The sequence below is a fragment of the Protomyctophum bolini genome, assembly GCF_963924005.1.
Source record: "Protomyctophum bolini genome assembly, chromosome: 13".
Classification (NCBI taxonomy): domain Eukaryota; kingdom Metazoa; phylum Chordata; class Actinopteri; order Myctophiformes; family Myctophidae; genus Protomyctophum; species Protomyctophum bolini.
This window is the reverse complement of record NC_137874.1, coordinates 20,962,785-20,982,410: the sequence shown is the minus strand read 5'-3', so window position 1 is coordinate 20,982,410 and position 19,626 is coordinate 20,962,785. Positions and strand designations below refer to the sequence as shown.

General features: G+C 42.1%; 2 protein-coding genes across 2 annotated transcripts; both read right to left on the bottom strand.

The window, feature by feature from the left end:
* Positions 1-53: 53 nt before the first annotated feature.
* On the bottom strand, positions 54-13,429 carry ilk (integrin-linked kinase). The gene is made up of 13 exons (XM_080780991.1): positions 13,327-13,429; positions 12,474-12,648; positions 8,485-8,650; positions 8,209-8,304; positions 5,528-5,624; positions 5,216-5,299; positions 5,042-5,127; positions 4,791-4,900; positions 4,361-4,488; positions 3,930-4,051; positions 3,419-3,518; positions 1,361-1,491; positions 54-992 (listed from the first exon to the last, which is right to left on the bottom strand). Exons 2-13 carry the CDS (start codon positions 12,560-12,562, stop codon positions 843-845), a joined length of 1,359 nt encoding a protein of 452 aa, XP_080637117.1. The 5' UTR covers positions 12,563-12,648; positions 13,327-13,429; the 3' UTR covers positions 54-842.
* Positions 13,430-16,394: 2,965 nt separating this feature from the next.
* On the bottom strand, positions 16,395-18,792 carry timm10b (translocase of inner mitochondrial membrane 10 homolog B (yeast)). Its single transcript, XM_080780074.1, has 3 exons — positions 18,522-18,792; positions 18,307-18,402; positions 16,395-18,129 (listed from the first exon to the last, which is right to left on the bottom strand). Exons 1-3 carry the CDS (start codon positions 18,558-18,560, stop codon positions 17,299-17,301), a joined length of 966 nt encoding a protein of 321 aa, XP_080636200.1. The 5' UTR covers positions 18,561-18,792; the 3' UTR covers positions 16,395-17,298.
* Positions 18,793-19,626: the final 834 nt, after the last annotated feature.

Here is a 19,626-nt window from a genome sequence, read left to right as displayed (position 1 = left end):
CAGCTTGACAGAAACAATTATTCCCAATATAAGAAATTATGAGAACACGTAAATGTCATAAATATAAACTTTTATTGCATAGATATACATGTGTTTATGGCATATTTATTCAAAACTTTGTTCTGCATACATTTCTCTGGCGTAATAATTCTTTATGAATCATTGGTTATACTGTCTCCTTAGTTCCAACATCAAGCATTTTTAGCAAGCGGCAACATTTCAGTGAATATTAAACACATTTCAGCCATAATGAAAGAGCAACATATGGCAAAAAACAACAATAGCCAAATGGCAAATCCAAATTTAAATTAAGGAAAGCAATACACCATGATACTTTTGGTTCAGTGGCTTAAGTGGTCTTGATGGCATTTTTGGTATTTACAGTGGCAGATATAAGTGATTGAAGTGAGAGTAAGGAAAGAGAGAAAAAAAGTGGTTTGTTGATTATAACAGTGGTTCTCAACCTTTTCAGGCACGACACCCCCAAAATAATCTATTTGAACTGGGGACCCCCCCACCCTGACAAGCACTTGGAATTGTAGGAGTTGAGGCAGCCGCATTACCTTTAGTTTGACTCGGTTCCACAGATAAATATTGTGAAAATAGCCTATCTACATGCTCACAATGCCTCATGTTATTTTCACAATATTTGCCTCTTTCTTTTATTATTTTGACACTTTGACCAATGTTTGATGCATTAATGGTTTATTTTCTTTATTTCTTTTCTCTTTTAGGTATCAAAAAGGTCTTAAAAAATGCATTAAATGGGGGACCCTAACCTACAGGACGAGAACCACTGGATTATAACACTGTTGGGGCTGGATGGACGGCTGGAGTAGTGTTCATTTGTCCTGCATCTTCTCCAGGATAGGAACAATCATGTCAAACTTTGGCCTCTTGGCAGGGTCTTCGTTCATACACAGCCTCATCAGCTTACAGATGTGTGGCGAGATGCCCGGTGGAATGGTGGGCCGCAGACCCTCTAGGGACACCTGAACAGAGGTGAGGTGTGGATTAGGATTGGGAATCAATAATCCTGTTTATCTCGTTCTGCATCATTTGCACAACGAAGGAGCAATTAAATAAAAGCACTTGAGGATTTTTTTTTTTAATTTCATTGTAGTTTTGGCGTGTGTTAACACCATTTAGTCATATATAAATTATAATGGGTGAGCTAAATTAAATATTTAAAAATTGCTGATATGCCAACAAGATTATTGTGAAATCCAAAAGATCTATATAATATGTTACAATGGCGCACGCACGCACGCACACACGCACACCCACACACACACACACACACACACACACACACACACACACACACACACACACACACACACACAAACTTGTGACTTACCTTCATGCCTATCTCCATGTGTGAGAGGTCTGCGAAGGGAACTTCTCTGGTGACCAACTCCCATAGTAAGACAGAAAAGCTCCACATGTCAGCCGACCTCCTGTTAATGTCCTCCGGTCTTTTCTGGAGAGCTGCGGGTGAGGAAACGATGAGTTGATGAGGACAGGTTCAGACTCAGAGAAAAGACACAGGTCAGGTTGGTTGGTAGTTGGACTTGTTGTTCACAACTGGTTACCTTTTGTAATGACATAGACCTGCTTTCCCATCTCTGACCAACATATCGCAAAGAGCAATTGTCATGAGATTTGCTGTGTAGCCTACATTCATGCCCCCAAGAGGAAGATGCATCATCATTTTGGTATAAAAATGTTGGCATAAAAATGTCCGGCCTGTGCCGTGGCTCAGCGGTCCAGGCACCTTGGCTGGTAATCCAGCCGCGGGTTCGACTCCCGATCCCAACGGCCTTTACTGCATGTCATCCCTCCATCTCTCTACCCATTTCCTGTCAACCTACTGTCTGTCCCTCCATAAAAAATATAAAATAAAGTAAAAAGCCACAAAAAAACATTTTCATTTTTTTTAATGTCCTAGTAGCGAGTGGCACTATATCAGGCCAAACTGAAATATCTGTGGTCAACCTACCTCGGTAAACCATTTTTTTTGTTTCTTTATTATCCTTTATTTGTGCAAATGCTGAGTTATAAAAGGTTTGAAGTTATTGGTCACACGCAATGTTTAGTCTTGAGTGCAGTGGACCATAATATTTTCATTACTTCAAGATTTTCATCACCTTTTCTTTTCTGTTTTATTTTGACAGGACACTGAGTAGAGACAAAAACGTTTGGAGAGAGAGGGGATGACAAGCAGCAGGGAGCCTCCTTGGGTCAGATTCAATCTGAAGTCTGCTGTGGAAAGGACTATACTATAGCCTTATTATATTTATGTGGTATGTGCTCTTACTCTGTGACCCACAAGCGTGCCCCAATAACATTTAAATAGTCTTCTATCAAAGTGGGTTCTTTGTCCACAATCCTGGCAGAACGGCAACTTCTGGAGTTCTGGCTGAGAACCACTGGCCAAGAGGTTAGAAAACTGGACTCTAGTATGTCCAGAAGCCTGCTGCTTTTAATCCCTGGAGCACAATCTGCAAAATTCCATTCAGGGTAAACTAAGTGAGAAAGCAGAGAAACACTCTTCCTTCCCACAACAATGTTCTTGAGAAAATATCTACACAGAACATAACTCCTGCAGAGGCAACTGCACAGACATCCATGAAAGATCCATCCATGCTCAATCACACTATTTGAGTGAATAATTTCTAAATAACATTTCAAGCAGCTTAGGGTGCAAGCCCACAGTTTTCAAACAAAAACCTCTCTGTTCTGGCCCAGACGGTTAGCTCAACCGGCTGCTGAGCCAGCCTGACAGCGTGCCGCGGGCTCGACTCCCGATCCCGACAGCCTTTGCCGCGTGTCTTCCCCCCATCTCTCTCCCCATTTCCTATCAGACTACTTTCAACCAATAAATAAAGGCAGAAAAAGCCACAAAAAAAACTCCCTGTTCTTGCAAAAGTCCTGTTTTCATTCCATTACCACACGCAGCACAGACAATAAATGGAGCTTAACATACTCTAGACTAAATTATACAGTGTGTTTCTCGCTCACCAACTGTCTGACTCATATGGCCATGAGCAGTGCTTCCCAACCAATGGGCTGTGGTCTAAAACTGTGCCGTGCAGCTTTCTCAAATGGTCAGAGAGGAATAAGAGATGAGATCATTTTGTGTGACCTGTATTTGACTTTTGTGACTTAACTAGGGGTGTAACGAACCCCTTTTGGTGTTTTACCCCTTTTGGGCTTCTTGTTGCTGTGTACAGTACATTGGCAACATAACATTTTTGTAATTTTTGATTTTCAGAAAACTTAGGTCAGTATTTAGAAGGTGTTTTTAGAATCGGAATAGTCCAAATGGTGAGATGGCTAAATTTGGTTTTGAATGTGAGAGGTATAGCCTTAGTGCAGGGAGGGAAGGAGGGAGGTGATGCAGAGGAGGGAATACCTTCAGGAGCCATCCATGCAGGACAGTACATACGACCAGGACATTGGAAGGAGAACTTTGCATCCGCCATGCTTATCCTGGCGGTCATGTCTTCATCAATCTGTCAGTCAATCACAATAAATAAGATCAGCTAAAATGATCAAAAAGGTTATGGGGCATGAGCATAAATAATGGACCATTGTTCAGGAAAGAGTATTATGAACACAATTACAATAAAATATGAAATCGCAAATAAGTAAAGTAAAAATTTAAATAAATATGTGTATGTGATAAGTGTATTCAAAACTCATCTAATTCAACAGTGAATTAAGACAGCAGAGTAACAATGCTACATAATTGAACTGTGTAATACAGTCATTTGTAATAATCACTTATTCTTCAACATAGAAAAGTGAAAATTACATTTACAGAATTTACTTCGTGGTTTGGTATGTAAAAAAAGAAAAGAGAGAGAGAAAAAGAATGAAAATCAATGATATATGCTAATAGTGAGGGCCCAGAAGCGTCTTACCATGATGTGCTTGCTGTTGAGGAACAGTCGTGAAACCATTGGTTCTAGAGTATGGAGGAAAGCCATGCCACTGGCAATGTCCAACGCAAACCTCACGGCTTGAGTCTGATCTACCACCAAAGCTGTGAGAGGAGAGAGGCCATATTTTGAATGACAGGTGGAGTTGATAGAGGTGTACATTTGTCAAGTCTAGCTCTCTAACTTAACCCATTTTGGGCGGGAACCCCTTTTGGTGTTAGCATTATGTCATGCTTTAGCTATTGTAGGTCTGCTATTTTTGAAGACTGACATAGAAAAACATAGCTTTTTCAAGAAAACAGTCAGGATTTAGAAGCAGAATCGTTCCCAGGTCAAAATGGGTTAAAGAGTGCAACACACACACACACACACACACACACACACACACACACACACACACACACACTACTCACTAGTGCCCTGGTGCAGTATGCTGTGGAGGGAACCGTATGGCATGAAGTGACTAATGATGATGGGGTGAGGCGAGGGGGGGGACTGACACGCCCCCAGTACAGGTAGAATATTGGGGTGAGAAAATATCCTAGAGAATGGAGAGAAGGATGGAAAGAGAGTCAGAGAGGACAAACCACATATACCTTGCCATGAATATTTACTTTGTAGTGCCTGGGAGCTTAATATGCATGCTTTTTGTATGGATATTCAATTTAACTACCATCTTCAAAGTTTATATTGTTTTGTTTAAATAACTAATGCCAAATATGATTAGCACTCTGAGGAGGGAACCAATTGTGATGTCACTTAGAGGATTACAAACCGTAGACACAAACCAACAAGAACTGACCAAACTGAAGAGCCACCGTCCGGCAGCTGATGTGTAACTACCTGAGTTTGGGATGCTCCTCGTTAAAATCTCGGCTCTTCCTTGTGGTCCAGTCTCTCACCTGCAGCACCTTCACGACGATCTCATCCCCCTGCCAGCGACCCTGCCATAGCTACTCACAGAGAGCAGAGAGACAGAGAGAGAGAGAGAGAGAGAATAAATAGAGAATTACTCGTTTGTTACTAATGTTTTATCATAGTACTGCAAATTAACCAGTCGAAGCTGAACAAGAACAGACAGAACAAGAACTGACCTCTCCAGACTGGTTCTCATTTATCTTGGCCAGGAGCGATAACTGCTTGTAGTCAATCCCGGCCTGCTTGTTCAGAGTGCCGTTGCCTGATGAGAGTGAAAACAACATTGGTCGATCACAGATATTGATTTTGTTGATGAATGATTGCGTTAAACAGAATAGCATGCTACTCACGGGGCCGTGTCCGCATGGTGCCCTTCCAGAAGGTTTCCTTGTAGGGGACTTTGGTCAAACTCAAGCCCTGTTTCTCTGCCTTTTCTAAGAACAGCGTGATGAACGGAAATTAATACAAAAGTACAAAAACAACAAACTTTACTTATATGTCCCTTTTCTAAATCCACTGTAAATGCACTGTAAATGTGCTTTAATCCAAAGGTAAAACAAAACAAAAACAAAGTATAGAGAGCATAAGAACCCTTGGGAAATGTGCATAAATGGTCAGACGATAGAAATAACCCCTGGGATGACCCTAAAATGACCTCTGACCTTGCAAGAGCTGTTGTAGGTGGGGCTTGGCCTTGTCCATGGGTGTCTGTCCATACCTGTTACATATGCACACCTGGGATCCACTGCCCACCAGGTCCTATGGGGGAGAACAGAGATACATTTACCACCTTCACCGTGTCATGCCATGTTCCACAATTTTCAAAATGATAATAATAACAATAATAATATTTTATACATCCATGCACGCACGGCGCACGCATGCACGCGCGCGCGCGCGCACACACACACACACACACACACACACACACACACACACACACACACACACTATGTTGTGCGCTGCCTTACCCCATTTTTTACTATTTAGAAAAACATTTTAAAACACTAAAAATAGCCAATCTAAATCGACAAAGCTTGTAGATTGGCTATTTAAAATATTGAAAAATGTTTTTCAGCAAGATAGGGCCCATAGTCCCACCCCATAGAAATTAACACACACATCACTAAGTTATCTCTTCTATGATGCAGGGAATCAATCCCCTGAAGATCCCAGTGACAAAAGTGAATTCCCGCGCACAAGATCAAATGTGCATTGATTCATTTATTTAGGGGACCTTTCTCGTCTAGACAAGTTGTCTTCTTGAAAGTCCTTGGGACTGCAACGCCGACTAACAGTAAAGTAAATCAATCAGTCCAGAGGTGAACTTGAATATGTTCTGGAATGTACAATTTAGCCCTGCCAGCTGCAGGCAGCGCTCTAAGGATGGTGATGGCGGTCAGTGCATCCAACACCCAAAAAAGATATTGTCTTGCTATGGAAATAATGGAATGGCACTTATTGGTTTTGCCATGGCCTTTGCACTAGTGCCACCCTTGGGCCAAAATAGACACTTAGATTTTGTGAGATAACTTGTGTGTTATCTCACAAAATCTAATGGGTGGAGTGCCATGGAACCTGCTCAACAATTTGAGTGATGCCATGACCTGTCCTCTAGCGCCATCCTCAGGCCAAAATGCCACTTTAGCACACAATATCTTACATTCTAATAGGCAGATTGCAGGAGGATCTCTAATTATTTTGCTGACCCCCATGGCCTGTCCTCTAACTAGCGGCACCCTTTGGTCAAAATTAGGAGCAGCACAGCATCTCTAGGGCTGCTAGTGGGGCTTTAGACACTACTTGCCTTGTTTTGTGAAACAGAGACATGATAGAAGGTAGAGTTCCCACACATTTCTTTCCAATGAATTTCCCAAAGATTTCTGAAACCTTTCCATAATATTTAACCCAATTTCCAGGTCTATATATCTAACAAGTCAATAACAAGTCTCTTCCTCCTATGTGCAAAAACATAGAATAGAATATAGAACGGTATAATTAATTCCATTCCAATGTTTGCATGGGTTGTTGTCTTGCCATACTACAAGAAGCACCAATAGGACCTGGCCTTACATCAGGCGTGAAATACGTGCGAACACCAGCAGTCTGTTGAGCAATGAGCACTGAGGCTTGGAGTTCCAGATGCTTTTTGCCCTGGTTGACCAGTGCCAATTCCCTCATGTTCCCAAAATCAAATGTTTTGATACATAACTTGCAGCCAGCTCGATTTGGGTTCTCACTTTAGCCAGTCTCATTTGTAACAATTGTAAGCCACAAATTATTAAAAGCACATTTCCTCAGCATTGTGGATACTAGTTAATATTATAACAAAGAGTTCAATTGCTTATGCTTCATCACTGACGATTCACGTATTGCACTCAAGAGATAGGCACAGGTCGATGTCACGTGACAAAGGAACAGATCTACAAGCTAACTATGCATCACGCTGCAGCACGTTGTGAGCTTGTAAATCTGTTATTTTTGTCACGTCTGGTATACATTAGGCTGCAATCACGGAACTACTTATGTTACATATTATGAAACAGATCAAACAAAATCAATGGCTAAAAACAATCCATAGCCATATAATTTTTTTTCATTCATTTTACATTCCAAACCTTTTCCAGGACTGGATTTTTTTTTGTCATTTCAAAATATTTCCCGGAATTTCATCACCCCGGGAGGAATAAATCACTAACTCAGTGTTTGTTTTGTTTTCAGAACTGCTTGTGTTGAGTTTAATAAGAAAGTGGTCAAACCAACTACCGTATCAAATCCTGACTCAGGACCTGTGTTGCACATGAGTTCTCATGACCCTCTCCTCCCCTCTTCTGTCTCTCCACTGTCATATTGAAGCCAAGCAGAAATATTCAATAATAAATAACCTAAAAACAAACAAACCCTAATTTCAACCAAGTATAGTTCATGTAGTTATTGTTGTTGGGAACAATCCTTAATTCCCTTGTTATGGTGAAAATCTACTGCAGTAATTCTTTCTCTCCAGCAGAGGGCCATTTCAGCCAATAGATGAGAAACCAGAGTGGTGTGTGCTTGTGTCAGCATGGGTAGACTTGAGCCGACAGCCGCGGACAGAAGAAGCTCTGTTTTACGTCATTTCCAAGTTTTTAGACAGCTGGTGGATGGAAAAGAAGCTCCACCCCCGCGGCTGACTGCCGCGGAGGAGAGCGTTTCCGGGAATCTGTCCGTCGCAGCAGTCAGCCGCGGGGGTGGAGCTTCTTTTCCATTCACCAGCTGTCTAAAACACAGCTTCTTCTGTCCGCGGCTGTCGGCTAAAGTGTGCCCATGCAGAGTGTGTGTGTGTGTGTGTGTGTGGGCGCGTCACCTCTGCCACTTCGTCCTGTCCCCAGAAGCAGGCATAGTGAAGTGGCGTGTTTCCGTGTTCGTTAACCGTGTTGGGGTCTGCTTTGCACTGAATCAGCTGAAACAAAGTGTTAAAGTGTTAATATCACAAGAGTTGTTTACAATATGAAAATATCGCAATAAAAAAAATAGAGTCTTCGTTCACAGAGATCTGGGTGTATTTATAGTCTATGGTAGCCCCCCTGGAGTGTGCGAGCGTGCGTGCGTGCATGCGTGTGTGGGTCATGCCCATGCATACCTTAGCCACTATGTCTCTGTGTCCGTGACTGGCAGCGAGGTGTAACGGGGTATCATCACCCCTGTTCATCACATTAATACGAGCTCCTCTCATGATGAGCATGTCAACAACTCCACTCCTTCCCTCCCTGCACGCCCAATGGAGAGGACTGAAGCCATGGTCATCTCTGCAGCAGAGAGGGAGAGAGGTGCAGTAAGTGAGAGAGTTGCATAGAGAGACAAACAGATGGAGAGGGAGAGAGAGATTTGATTTGCATGCCTCTCACAGAAAAAAAAACACACACACACACACACACACAATAAAGTCTGTGACCATTTCCATCATGGCTTAGACATCGCAGAGATGAGGTAAGACATAAGAGAGAAGGAGAGTTAGATGGGGGAAAATATGGGAGAGGGATGGGTTAGAGAAAGAGGGAAAGATAGATTGGAAGAAGCCAGACACAACAGACAGACAGACAGACAGACAGATGAAGGAAGACAGAAGGAAAGAGAGACAGAGAGACGGACCAGCTTAAGCGCAAAATCAACTTAAGCCCACAAGCTGGTCTTTGTTAAAAACTTCGGTCGCAACACATAAAAGGTAATGGAATGTTAAGAATGCTGTACGATGAGGGGAGAGGGCAAGAAACATCAGTGGCGGTGAAAACAACATAGAAGCCCCCTCAGCCAAACGTGTACACGCAGGGGTGGGCTGTCTCACTCTGACGTCGGAGAACAGAGACCCTCTGCTTTCGGCATCACTTTACATCCCAAAGCAGATCAAATTACAAAATACTATCTGGGTAGTGTTCCCGCTCACATGGACCTCCCAGTCTCCCTCCCTCCCTCCCTACCTAGCTAGCCATCTTTATTTAGACATAAGTGCATAGTTCCTCCTTATCCTACCCCGGCACCTATTTCCATCTGACCCGGAGTCGCACAGCTCTGCGAAGACAGGAACGTCTGTTGATTTTGTGTACGCCACTCACAAACACACACTTTAAATGCATATTTCTAACATTTGCACATACACATAGAGTATGCTTGTGCACGTGAGCACACGCACACACTTGCACGCACGCAGTCGCGCGCACGCACACACACACACACACACACACACACACACACACACACACACACACACACACATTCACACGCATAATGCACTGGCCTAATCTTCCGTGGACCAAGCTACCACTTATGTGTGACTTCCCCCCTTTGCCTGACAGCTTTTTCCTGACAGCTGCTGGTGTTTCTCACAATCCACTGTCAAGCCACAATCTGCCCACAATGTTTGACAATAAAACACCAAAGACTTAGGCAGAATTCTCAACCTCATTTGCCACTATGCCTCTATATTAGCCTGTATGTCTAATAATACACAGGGAATATCATTTGGTTCTTCACACTGTAGTAAAATTCTCTGCCCAGTCAGGCATCTGCACAGCCAGTTCTAGCTCTGACCGACCGCATGTGCTATAAACAGACAGGACAGGGGGAGAGAAAACTCAGGAATGACAGAGAGGAAAGTACACAGTGGAATCCTTGGCAGGCTATACATTCTTTCCCTCTGTCTGAATCTCCTTCTCTTGCGCACACGTATGCGCATGTGCACACGCGTGTCCAACCCCCCCACCCCCCCTCAACACGCACACACACACAAACACAAACACACACACACACAGGCACACACACACACACACACACACACACACACACACACACACACACACACACACACACACAGACAAAGGCCTTTGGCTCCAGGGGGAGTTCCGGAATGGCATTCATGTTTGTCTTCGTGGTCTCAAAGTCTTGAATTCCAAGACTTTACGCAAAAAAAAGCAGAGCAGAGAGCATCACTACCATGACTATTATTTTATGCCATCAACACGTTATGTTTGTCCCCTCTAAATGAGGAGAAAACAGTTTAATTCTGCCATTCCTAAACCCGCTTTGTTGAGGCTCTTCAAAGTACCACAACAAAGTTACAGCAATCAACCAAAAAAAATAAAAAAAAACTCAGCCCCTTCCCCGAGGCAATGATGACTGATCTCTCATTATGTTTATGTGGGAGCTTTCTAGCTAGCTAGCTAACTGGCTGACAGCGGGCCCAACCCTGCCCTGTATGGTGCTGCAGAGAGAGAGGAAATGGTCTTGGCCACTACACAGTTGGCCAGGGAGCTGCGTGGGCCTGGACGTAATGCAACGCCCAGACAAACTGCTCATATATGGCCTGGCTCAAGAATGAGACAACCCAAGGCTGAGGATTTGCTTCGCTTTAACTTTTTCTCGGAAGCTGAACTTTCTAGGGAGGTTGTTGCTCTGTGATCTCAACCCGAGATAACTGCAGCACACAAAGACAATTCAGTCTTCTGTGGGTTTGGAAAACTGACAATGATAATGTGTCTTTTGGGATTTTCTGTGCTGTCTCTGGCAGTGGAGGGGAGGGGATAGAAGTCTAATTCACTTTTGTCATTAATTAGTTTAGTTTTGCCTGACAACCTCCTGTCCTGTATTACTCCCCCATTCCTTCCCTTATGTTCCCCCAATGCATGAACAGATCCTAAGTTTCCTCGTTTTCTATTTATGGCGATGACATCATCAGAGCACTAGCAGAGAGATGGGGAGAAAAAGAGTGGGGAGCTGAGTAAAGTCTGGTGACGTAACATACAGCAGAATGTGGGGATCCAGGGACCCGTGCACAATATGGAAACTATTCCACCTCCTCTATTGCGCCAGGGATCCCTTTCAACCAAGCACACACATACACACATGCGTGAGCACGCACACGCACGCATGCACTCTCGCTCGCGCGCGCGCGCGCACACACACACACACACACACACACACACACACACACACACACACACACACACACACACACACACACACACACACACACACACACACACACACACACACACACAATTTAACCACCATACCAAATGTGGTACGACACATAGCAAGTCATCAGTCTCTCTCTCTCTCTCTCTCCTCTGTGTTAGTTTATTCTACAGAGTAACACTGTAGACTTGGCCGTGCTCTGAAGTCTGTTCAGTTCAGTTCCAAGTTTCTTGGTCTACCATCCATACAATTTGCACGTTTAACACCGTGGCCAGGCCATCAGATCCAGGGTTGCACTGTGCATATTGCCATAATTGTTACTGGTTGTTAAAAGTACATATAGAAAAAGTAGGCTGGAAACCTGTCGTGTTTCAAAACACATTTTCAACTATGATAAATTACTTGGATTGTTCTTATGGTGTGGCGTGGCTCAGTGGCAGCCTGGCAGGCTAGCCGTCTATCAGAGGTCCAACTGTCTATTTGGAAGTGTGAGTCTGTTCGCCTGGAGCTTATCACGCAAAGCGCTAGACCAATCTGTGCCAAATTTCTTTGCACTTGTTTTTCACATATATGTTTATACTTAACATATATGTTTATACTATAAATAATAATAATAAAATGTTATAATAGATTTCAAAGAAACTGAAACCTTTCCATGTCATAGGTTACTGATGTTATACACGCCATTCCCGTGCGGATCCACATCAAGATTTTTGTCAAAAGAAAAGGTGTCATGTTTAGTTGTTATACAGTTGAAACAAAAAGCATGCATATAAGTATGGTGTCAGCAAATAATAATTAAAATCAGTGCCCATCAAGTTCATTACTATTGTGTAGCTGTCAACATCCACTCCCTTATACAAAGTGTGTGTGTGTGTGTGTGTGTGTGTGTGTGTGTGTGTCTACTAGTGTGTATGTACTAGTGTGTATCTACTAGTCTAGTACACTCACTAGGACAGTTTCGTGACTATTGTCATTTTACTTGATGATTAATCGTCATACAAATAATTGTGATTAATGATTTCATTGTATTTTTGGCATTGAACACAAAAAAAAACATTTCTGTTTGGCTTTTAGGCTTCGTGCGCAAATCGTCCGCAGGACAGATCTTCCAATTAGGTGATATTATGTAATAATTGGGACAGGTGTATTTATGCTCACCCCAAGTTGAGGTCATTTTCTGTGTTATCCAACCACAGACGAACAGCCACAGAGTTGCCCTCTCGGCACTGTGTAAAGATGTCATCCATGGTGGTATGTTTTCCCTTATGGCTTTCCTTTTGGACTCCCTCTCCCCCTTCTCCACCTCCCTCTCTCGAGATCAGGGGCAAGCAGCCTGAAGAGAAAAAAGATAATGTGTTATACATGAGTAATTAGACCACTTGAAGCAGAAGAAAGCTACCTCGGTAGATTTTACATACATCTCCTCTCTTGGCTGCAAGGCTCTGTTGGGGGCTTAATGGAATTGGATGAAATTACAATTAGGCTGAGTAGGAGGTTGATATGTGTGTGACTGTGTATGTATGTATGTGTGTGTGTGTGTGTGTGTGTGTGTGTGTGTGTGTGTGTGTGTGTGTGTGTGTGTGTGTGTGTGTGTGTGTGTGTGCGTGCGTGCGTGCGCGTGCGTGTGTGAGAGAGAGAGAGAGAGAGAGAGAGAGAGAGAGAGATCTATCATCTATCTAGGGCTAAGGGATTGTGTTTGTCATCCTAAGTCTGTGAAAAGTTGGTATGTTGTTATAGAGTAGCAATTACTCTATCCAACTGAACGTAATGCCGTTTATCCTAACCCCCCAGAGTGTGTCGACTCGATCTACAGTAATAATATGAACGAATAAACACATTAAATAAACATTGTGTGCGTTAATCCCTCCGGTTGGGGAGGCCTATATGTTATACAGGAAAACTTTATGAAATCATTCTGTCGTCCAGACCAACACTCGTCCACTCGAACATCATCAACCAAATTAAGTCATACGTAGAAACAAAACAAAATGCAATTTCTTTAAAGACTTACCAGTGCCAAAGCAGTGAGGATCGGCTTTCTCCGATAAAAATCGCCCGCCCGTCTCCCGAAATTCTTTTGAGAAGAAGACTGCTGTGTCCACGCCCCACTCCTCTTGTTTGATGTAAGCTACTAGTAGTGAGGGAGAACTTGGCCGTTCTACAGGAGACCAGCGGCCCGTCAATACAGTCATCTTAACACGCTCGTCATAGCTTACAACATAAGCATATAACTTCCGGTTGGTGGACTTCAAAACAACAACGAGGTTGACTATAGGGTTTCTTGATGAAGAAATTATTATATTAAAAAAACACTGTATAACTTATTAGTAATGTGTTAATAAATCATAATAATAATAATAATAATAATCCTCATCATCATCATCATCAAGTGACTAGAAATTTGCTTGGATCAGTACAAAATGCACAAAAGATCTGTGATTAAAATCATTTCACAAGCCAGCTCTTCTTGGGAAAATACATTCAAAAAATATTTTCCCAGAATATTAATCTATAGCAGGGGTCAACCTTTTTGTAATGTTTTTATTTTATTAATAGGCTAGTCCGTTTGCCATATCAACATTACATTTAATTTCCCAAATATTTTAATGTTCACTCACAATAACCCAGACTCCTTCCCTGTCAGAGTTCAGAGTCTGAATGAATGTAGAATTATACTGTATGTGAAGGAGCTCAGGTAATCTGCAATTCTGCATGAGGGGACTTCATTTCATTGACTATATTGAATGAATTAATACATTTTATTTGTATATGTAAAATTATTGTATTAAAAAATCCTCTCCCTCACACATATCAAATTATCAATGCCAGTGAAAAGCTAAGACAGGGTACCTACTACCAATGTATTAGGGCCACAGATGCCAAAAGCAGATCTACCAAGTTCAGAGTTAACCTTTGGTACCTTGAATTTGGGGAGCCTATATTTGCGTTCAAATAAGCTGTGAAAAACATGTCTAAACTGCACTTGACTTGACAGGCACCCCTTTACAGTTACAATAAATAATATGAAAGTCACTATAACCTAACTAATTTCTATCTCAGTACCAGGCAATGTAAATGGACATTGTAAAGCATATACGGTAAACAAGCATTTGGCAGTGGCACATAACTGACAGTGGCTCACAGGGGCAGTTTGCTGGTGTTATAATTAATATATAATCAACACACACAAAACACATTTCTCTGAACTTCGTTGACCTTTCACCAAACAAATACCCTACCTGCAGTAGCCATGGCCTACTAGATCATTTCCCATTTTTCTTTTCAAACAATGTGAGGTCAAATTAACATACTTGTTTTTTACTGTGCCAAATGTGAGAAATCTCACTCCACAATCACGACATTGTTAAGGCCACTTTATGATTAGTCTATATATTTTTTTAAATGTTTATGTTGTAGTAAACCTAAAATCTTATTTTGAAGTCCATCGTCAACCATGCAGGTACGACTTGACGAGCGTATTTTAACTATAGTCTTCCTATAGCCTGGATGGTGGGTCTCGCTGTGATTGGGCAACCACTGACGCCCAAATAACTGTACAGTAAACATTCATGATGACAGCATCGGAAACAGCCAAAAATAATGACGGTGACGGACTCGGAGATGAATACTCACATAAACATTTCAAAGTATGCTATGTATGTAGCCGTACTGAACATAGAATAGATAGAACACGTACACCGAGATCATGTTTAAAAGGAGACAAATTAAAATAACCTCGAGTTGCATTTCTATGTATGAAAAGTGCTGTAAAAAAGTCTGATATCGCATATCAATAATAATGTAGCCTATGTATAATATAGCCATTGACAATAGGTATAATATTGAATTTAATCAATGATTGACCCTGTATGATGGTGCACTGCACTCATTGGGCCCATGTAAGGTACCTTCTTCCTCATTCGGATATCGGATTCCATTTGGAAGATATGTATTTTAACTAAAACAAAATTAACTATTGCCATCTGTTGCTTAACAACCACAACTAGCCAATTACAGCCCGAAGATCTCTGGCATATGGGATCTAGATTTAGACTTCTGAAATGTATAGAAGATGCAATACTGTCACCTGCTGGACATAATAGCTGCTGACAATTAAAACCTCCACAAAGTAGGTCATACTGAGATAATCTCCATAAAACATCATGTATGAATCATTCCAGATGACCTTATGTGAATTGCCTTTGTATGATGTGCTATACAAACACTCGCCTTGCCTTCTTGCATATCATTAGTTGTAATCATATCATAATTGTAATCTTGTGCCATCAAGACACTTGAGCAAGACACTGAACCCCTAATTGCTCCCGATAAGCAGGTTGGTGCCTTGCATGGTTTCCCCCGCCATTAGTGTATGAATGTGTGAGAGTGGGCGAATGTATGCACAATCATTGTAAAGCGCTTTGGATAAACGCACTATATAAATGTATCATTTACCATCAAAGACATCTTTGCTAAGTTTCAACACCTGCACAGGAATCTGTGTTGGTGATACGATACTGCTCCGGACCTGATGTATGCAGTAATTGCAGTAACACTGCAGTTTATATCCACACTCAATTCACAGGATCACACATTTTGAGCAGTGAGATTAAATTACACATGTATTATATGCATATGCATAATATACATTTTGGTTCAGTCCTGTCAATCAGTCGTTTTTCGAATTTAAGCTGTGCACGTTATCCTCTCTGACAGGGATTGTGTTGACGACGTATAAGGTCTAATTCAGCAGCCACAAGACTGCCAAACACATCGTTTAATAATACTGGAACACAATATTCTAAATAGACCTCCCACACGCCTCAAGGATTATAGTTTCAGTGTATTCTATCTTAAAGGAGCAGAAATGTTTTGAGCCATGACATGTGATCTCTTTCACCATGCAAACAAGGTTGCCTAAAATACCAACTTCTTACAAGCATTGGTGCGTGATCGTCTCTAAATGTGGCAACAAATATGCATTGTGCCATTGGCAAAACGTTGACTTGCTCCCTGGGCAATATTGTGGGAATACTGTAGGATTTACAGTATGGCCAAACACATTCTGCATTCAACACTAAGAACAAAATTGACCACTTGGACCTTGCACAATGATAATTTTGTACTTGGAAAAGTTTACAATATGCAGTAATGAAGAGCGAATTGTGCTGTTGTAAACATATCACAACATATTTTTGAAGTCAGGCCTTCATGTAATTTCAATCCATTTATTGTTGTTATGCATTATTTATATTTTTAAGCAACGTTGTGTTAATGTCTTAGATAGCATCACTGTAGAATAGATGGTGTCACGAGTCCGACAGTGCATATTGTCGTCTCTCTGGCTTATCTGTCCATCCATATACCGGTAGTCTGCAAACAGACTGGCTTTGGCAGGTGTAGGTGAATTGATTGGTGCAGCACGGCAGCACCAATCATGTGAAGGAAAACGAGACTAGTTGTGATTGACCGTGGATGAGGCTGATGCTCCAGCTCTTCTGCCTCGGAGAGGGGCAGGGCAGGCAGAGGGACAGGATATAAAGCACTGACCTAAAGCCCTCACACATTTACAAATATTAAATGTTGGCTCCTGGTGGCCTTGACGATCCAGGGGGCTCAATTCATTGTATTTAAGTGCAGACATCTTGTTGGCAAATTACTGTAATCATCAATCTATGAGCTGTGGCATTACACCATGTTGTAGAGGAAAAATACAGCCAGGGACCTGCCTGCTTCATACATAGTACAACAGCAGTATCCCAGCCTTTTCTGGATCAGGGCCCACTCGAAAATCTCAAAAATCAGCATGGTCAGATGGGTGGGCAGCTTGCATTTTTAGAGGAAGAATGCCATGAAAATGTTGTTAAATAGATATTTTAATATATTATATTGCCATTCAAATTTTCCAATTATTTGGAGGCCCACTTGCAATATCCTCAGTCCACAGGCTGGGAACTACTACCGTATACTACAGTGATGATCGCTACTTGTCTGCTGCTGGTGGAACCTCTTGGGGTCTCTCTGTGACCGTTACGCTCTCTGTGGCTTTAGACATTACAGGAACCGCTATTGTTGACACAGGTGATGCAACAGGTGTTGGCAGCGTAAGCATAGGCTGAACAGATGCTGGGGAAACCGAGCTTCCAGATTCAATCTGCACTCCGCCCAAGAAAGGAGGCAGCTTGGTGACATTTGGAGGTGTTTCTAAAGGAAGGAATGCTGTGACCCCTGGTCCAGTCACATTTTCTCTAGTAAGTGCTGAATGATTAACTGTGTCCATTACAGGTGTCAGCAGCGTGGCCGCAGCCATTTTGCTCTCTGTAACCAGTTGCACTGCAGTGGTGGATGCAGAACCAACAGGACCCAGCTCAATGGAAACATCTAATGGTGTCGATGTTAAAAGTGGACCAGCCACCTCTGGAATCACAGTGGCTTCACCTAAAACAAAGGAACTTGGAGGAGACACTTCAGGCATATGAGCTAGTTGTCCGGTTACATCGGCTAATTGAACCAGCCCCACGTCAGTCACAGATGGAGAGGTTAATGCAGGCGTTTCTGAGGACGGAGATGGTGTGATGATCGGGATTTGAGGTGCTGGTGAGCTTTCAGCGGCACCACCACCCAACTCCTCCCCCAATGCTGGAGCTGAAGCTCCAGCTGCTGCCGCCTCTGCCGCCTTGGCGTTCTCCGCAACCTTGGCCTCCATCTCGTCCATCCGTCGCTGAACCATCTTGGGCATCAGCTGCACGTAGGTCCCCATCAGGCGGTGGTTGGATCGGATCAGCTTCCCAGCACAGCTATCCACACATCGCTCCTGGGAAAAGATTATGTTGATATCAATCGTTTTAGCTACCATACCGACTGTAGAGTAACATTTCAATCATTCATTATATCCATCTATAACATTATGTACACTCTGTTATATTAACAATGAGGATTTGAATGCATTATTGATATATTGTAATCATCAATTGTATTTAATAGTACCCACCTCGTCCAAGGTGAGGCTTCTGTAATTAAAGTTGCTGGAGCATCGCCCGAAGCAAATTTCTGTCATGCGGTTGTAAACCATCAGGAAATCCCGTAACTACGAGAGAAGACCATTGCAGCAGTGAAATTGAATGCATCAACAACTCGACCATAATTCAGTACAGTTTGCTGCTGTAGAGGTTACTGCACGACTAGATATTCACACCGATTACTTACGTTTCTCAGCTGTCCAACTTCGGTGAGTTCGGTCTCCATTAGGGCTACTTCAAACGTTATCGACTGGTGAGCTTAAATGTTAATCTAACGTAAGACAACAATTGTCTCCAGTATATAATAAACCTACCGTCTTTTATCGAAATGTAACGAAGAAAGTACAGCCGACGCTACAAAATGTAACTTACAGGAGAACTAATATAATGTAATGTAAAGGTATTCTTGTGGTAGATTGGTATAACATGACTTTCACATGGACGCCGCCATCTTTCTTCGAAACAGTTGAGCAGTCGGACACGCCTCCAGCTTCCGCGTGACGTGAAAGAAAGCGTGACGTGTATGTTTAAGCCACGCCTAAACTGAAGCTTGATCATACTTCGTCGCACGACGGTGTCGCGCGTCGAAAATAACATACGTGCCACAGGCTTCATCCGATTTTTTTTTCTAAACCTTCCTTCGATGTGAAATGACTTGAGTCACATAATTATAATTATGTTCCCTTTGTAATGTAGTCAATACAAATACAGATTTTCTTTGGATATATGTGAGACCGATGATTGGCTTAATGTTTAATGGTCCGGGGACCACCAGTGGGCCTTGAGGGGGTTCCAGGTGGTCCCCAGCTAAATGATGGAGTACATTATTGTGAAACATCTGCATTACTGCAATTAGAGAATTGTTATTTTGATCAACGTTTGCATGGTGTGCATGGTGGTCCATGGATCAAATGCCGAATAATGGGCCTGGGGATGAAAAAGGTTGAAAACCACTGGTCTATATGATCCTAGATGACTTGCTTAATGCTTACTGTAAATTGCTCTGGAGAGCGTCTGCCAAATGCCTAAATTGTAACAAATAAATACATTAATAATAATAATAATAATAATAATAATAATTAATAATAGGCCTAATAATAATAATAAAGACAAAAAACGTTTTAAACCAATTTTAGTATAGGTTTGAATATATTGTGAGATAATGTCTGTATATACTTTATTTAACTAGAATAACTATACAAACAGCATGTCCCATAACAACAGCAACAACAACCTGAAACAACCTTCTCAATTACATCTCTTGTGTAACATCTCTTATTTACCCTGCCCTG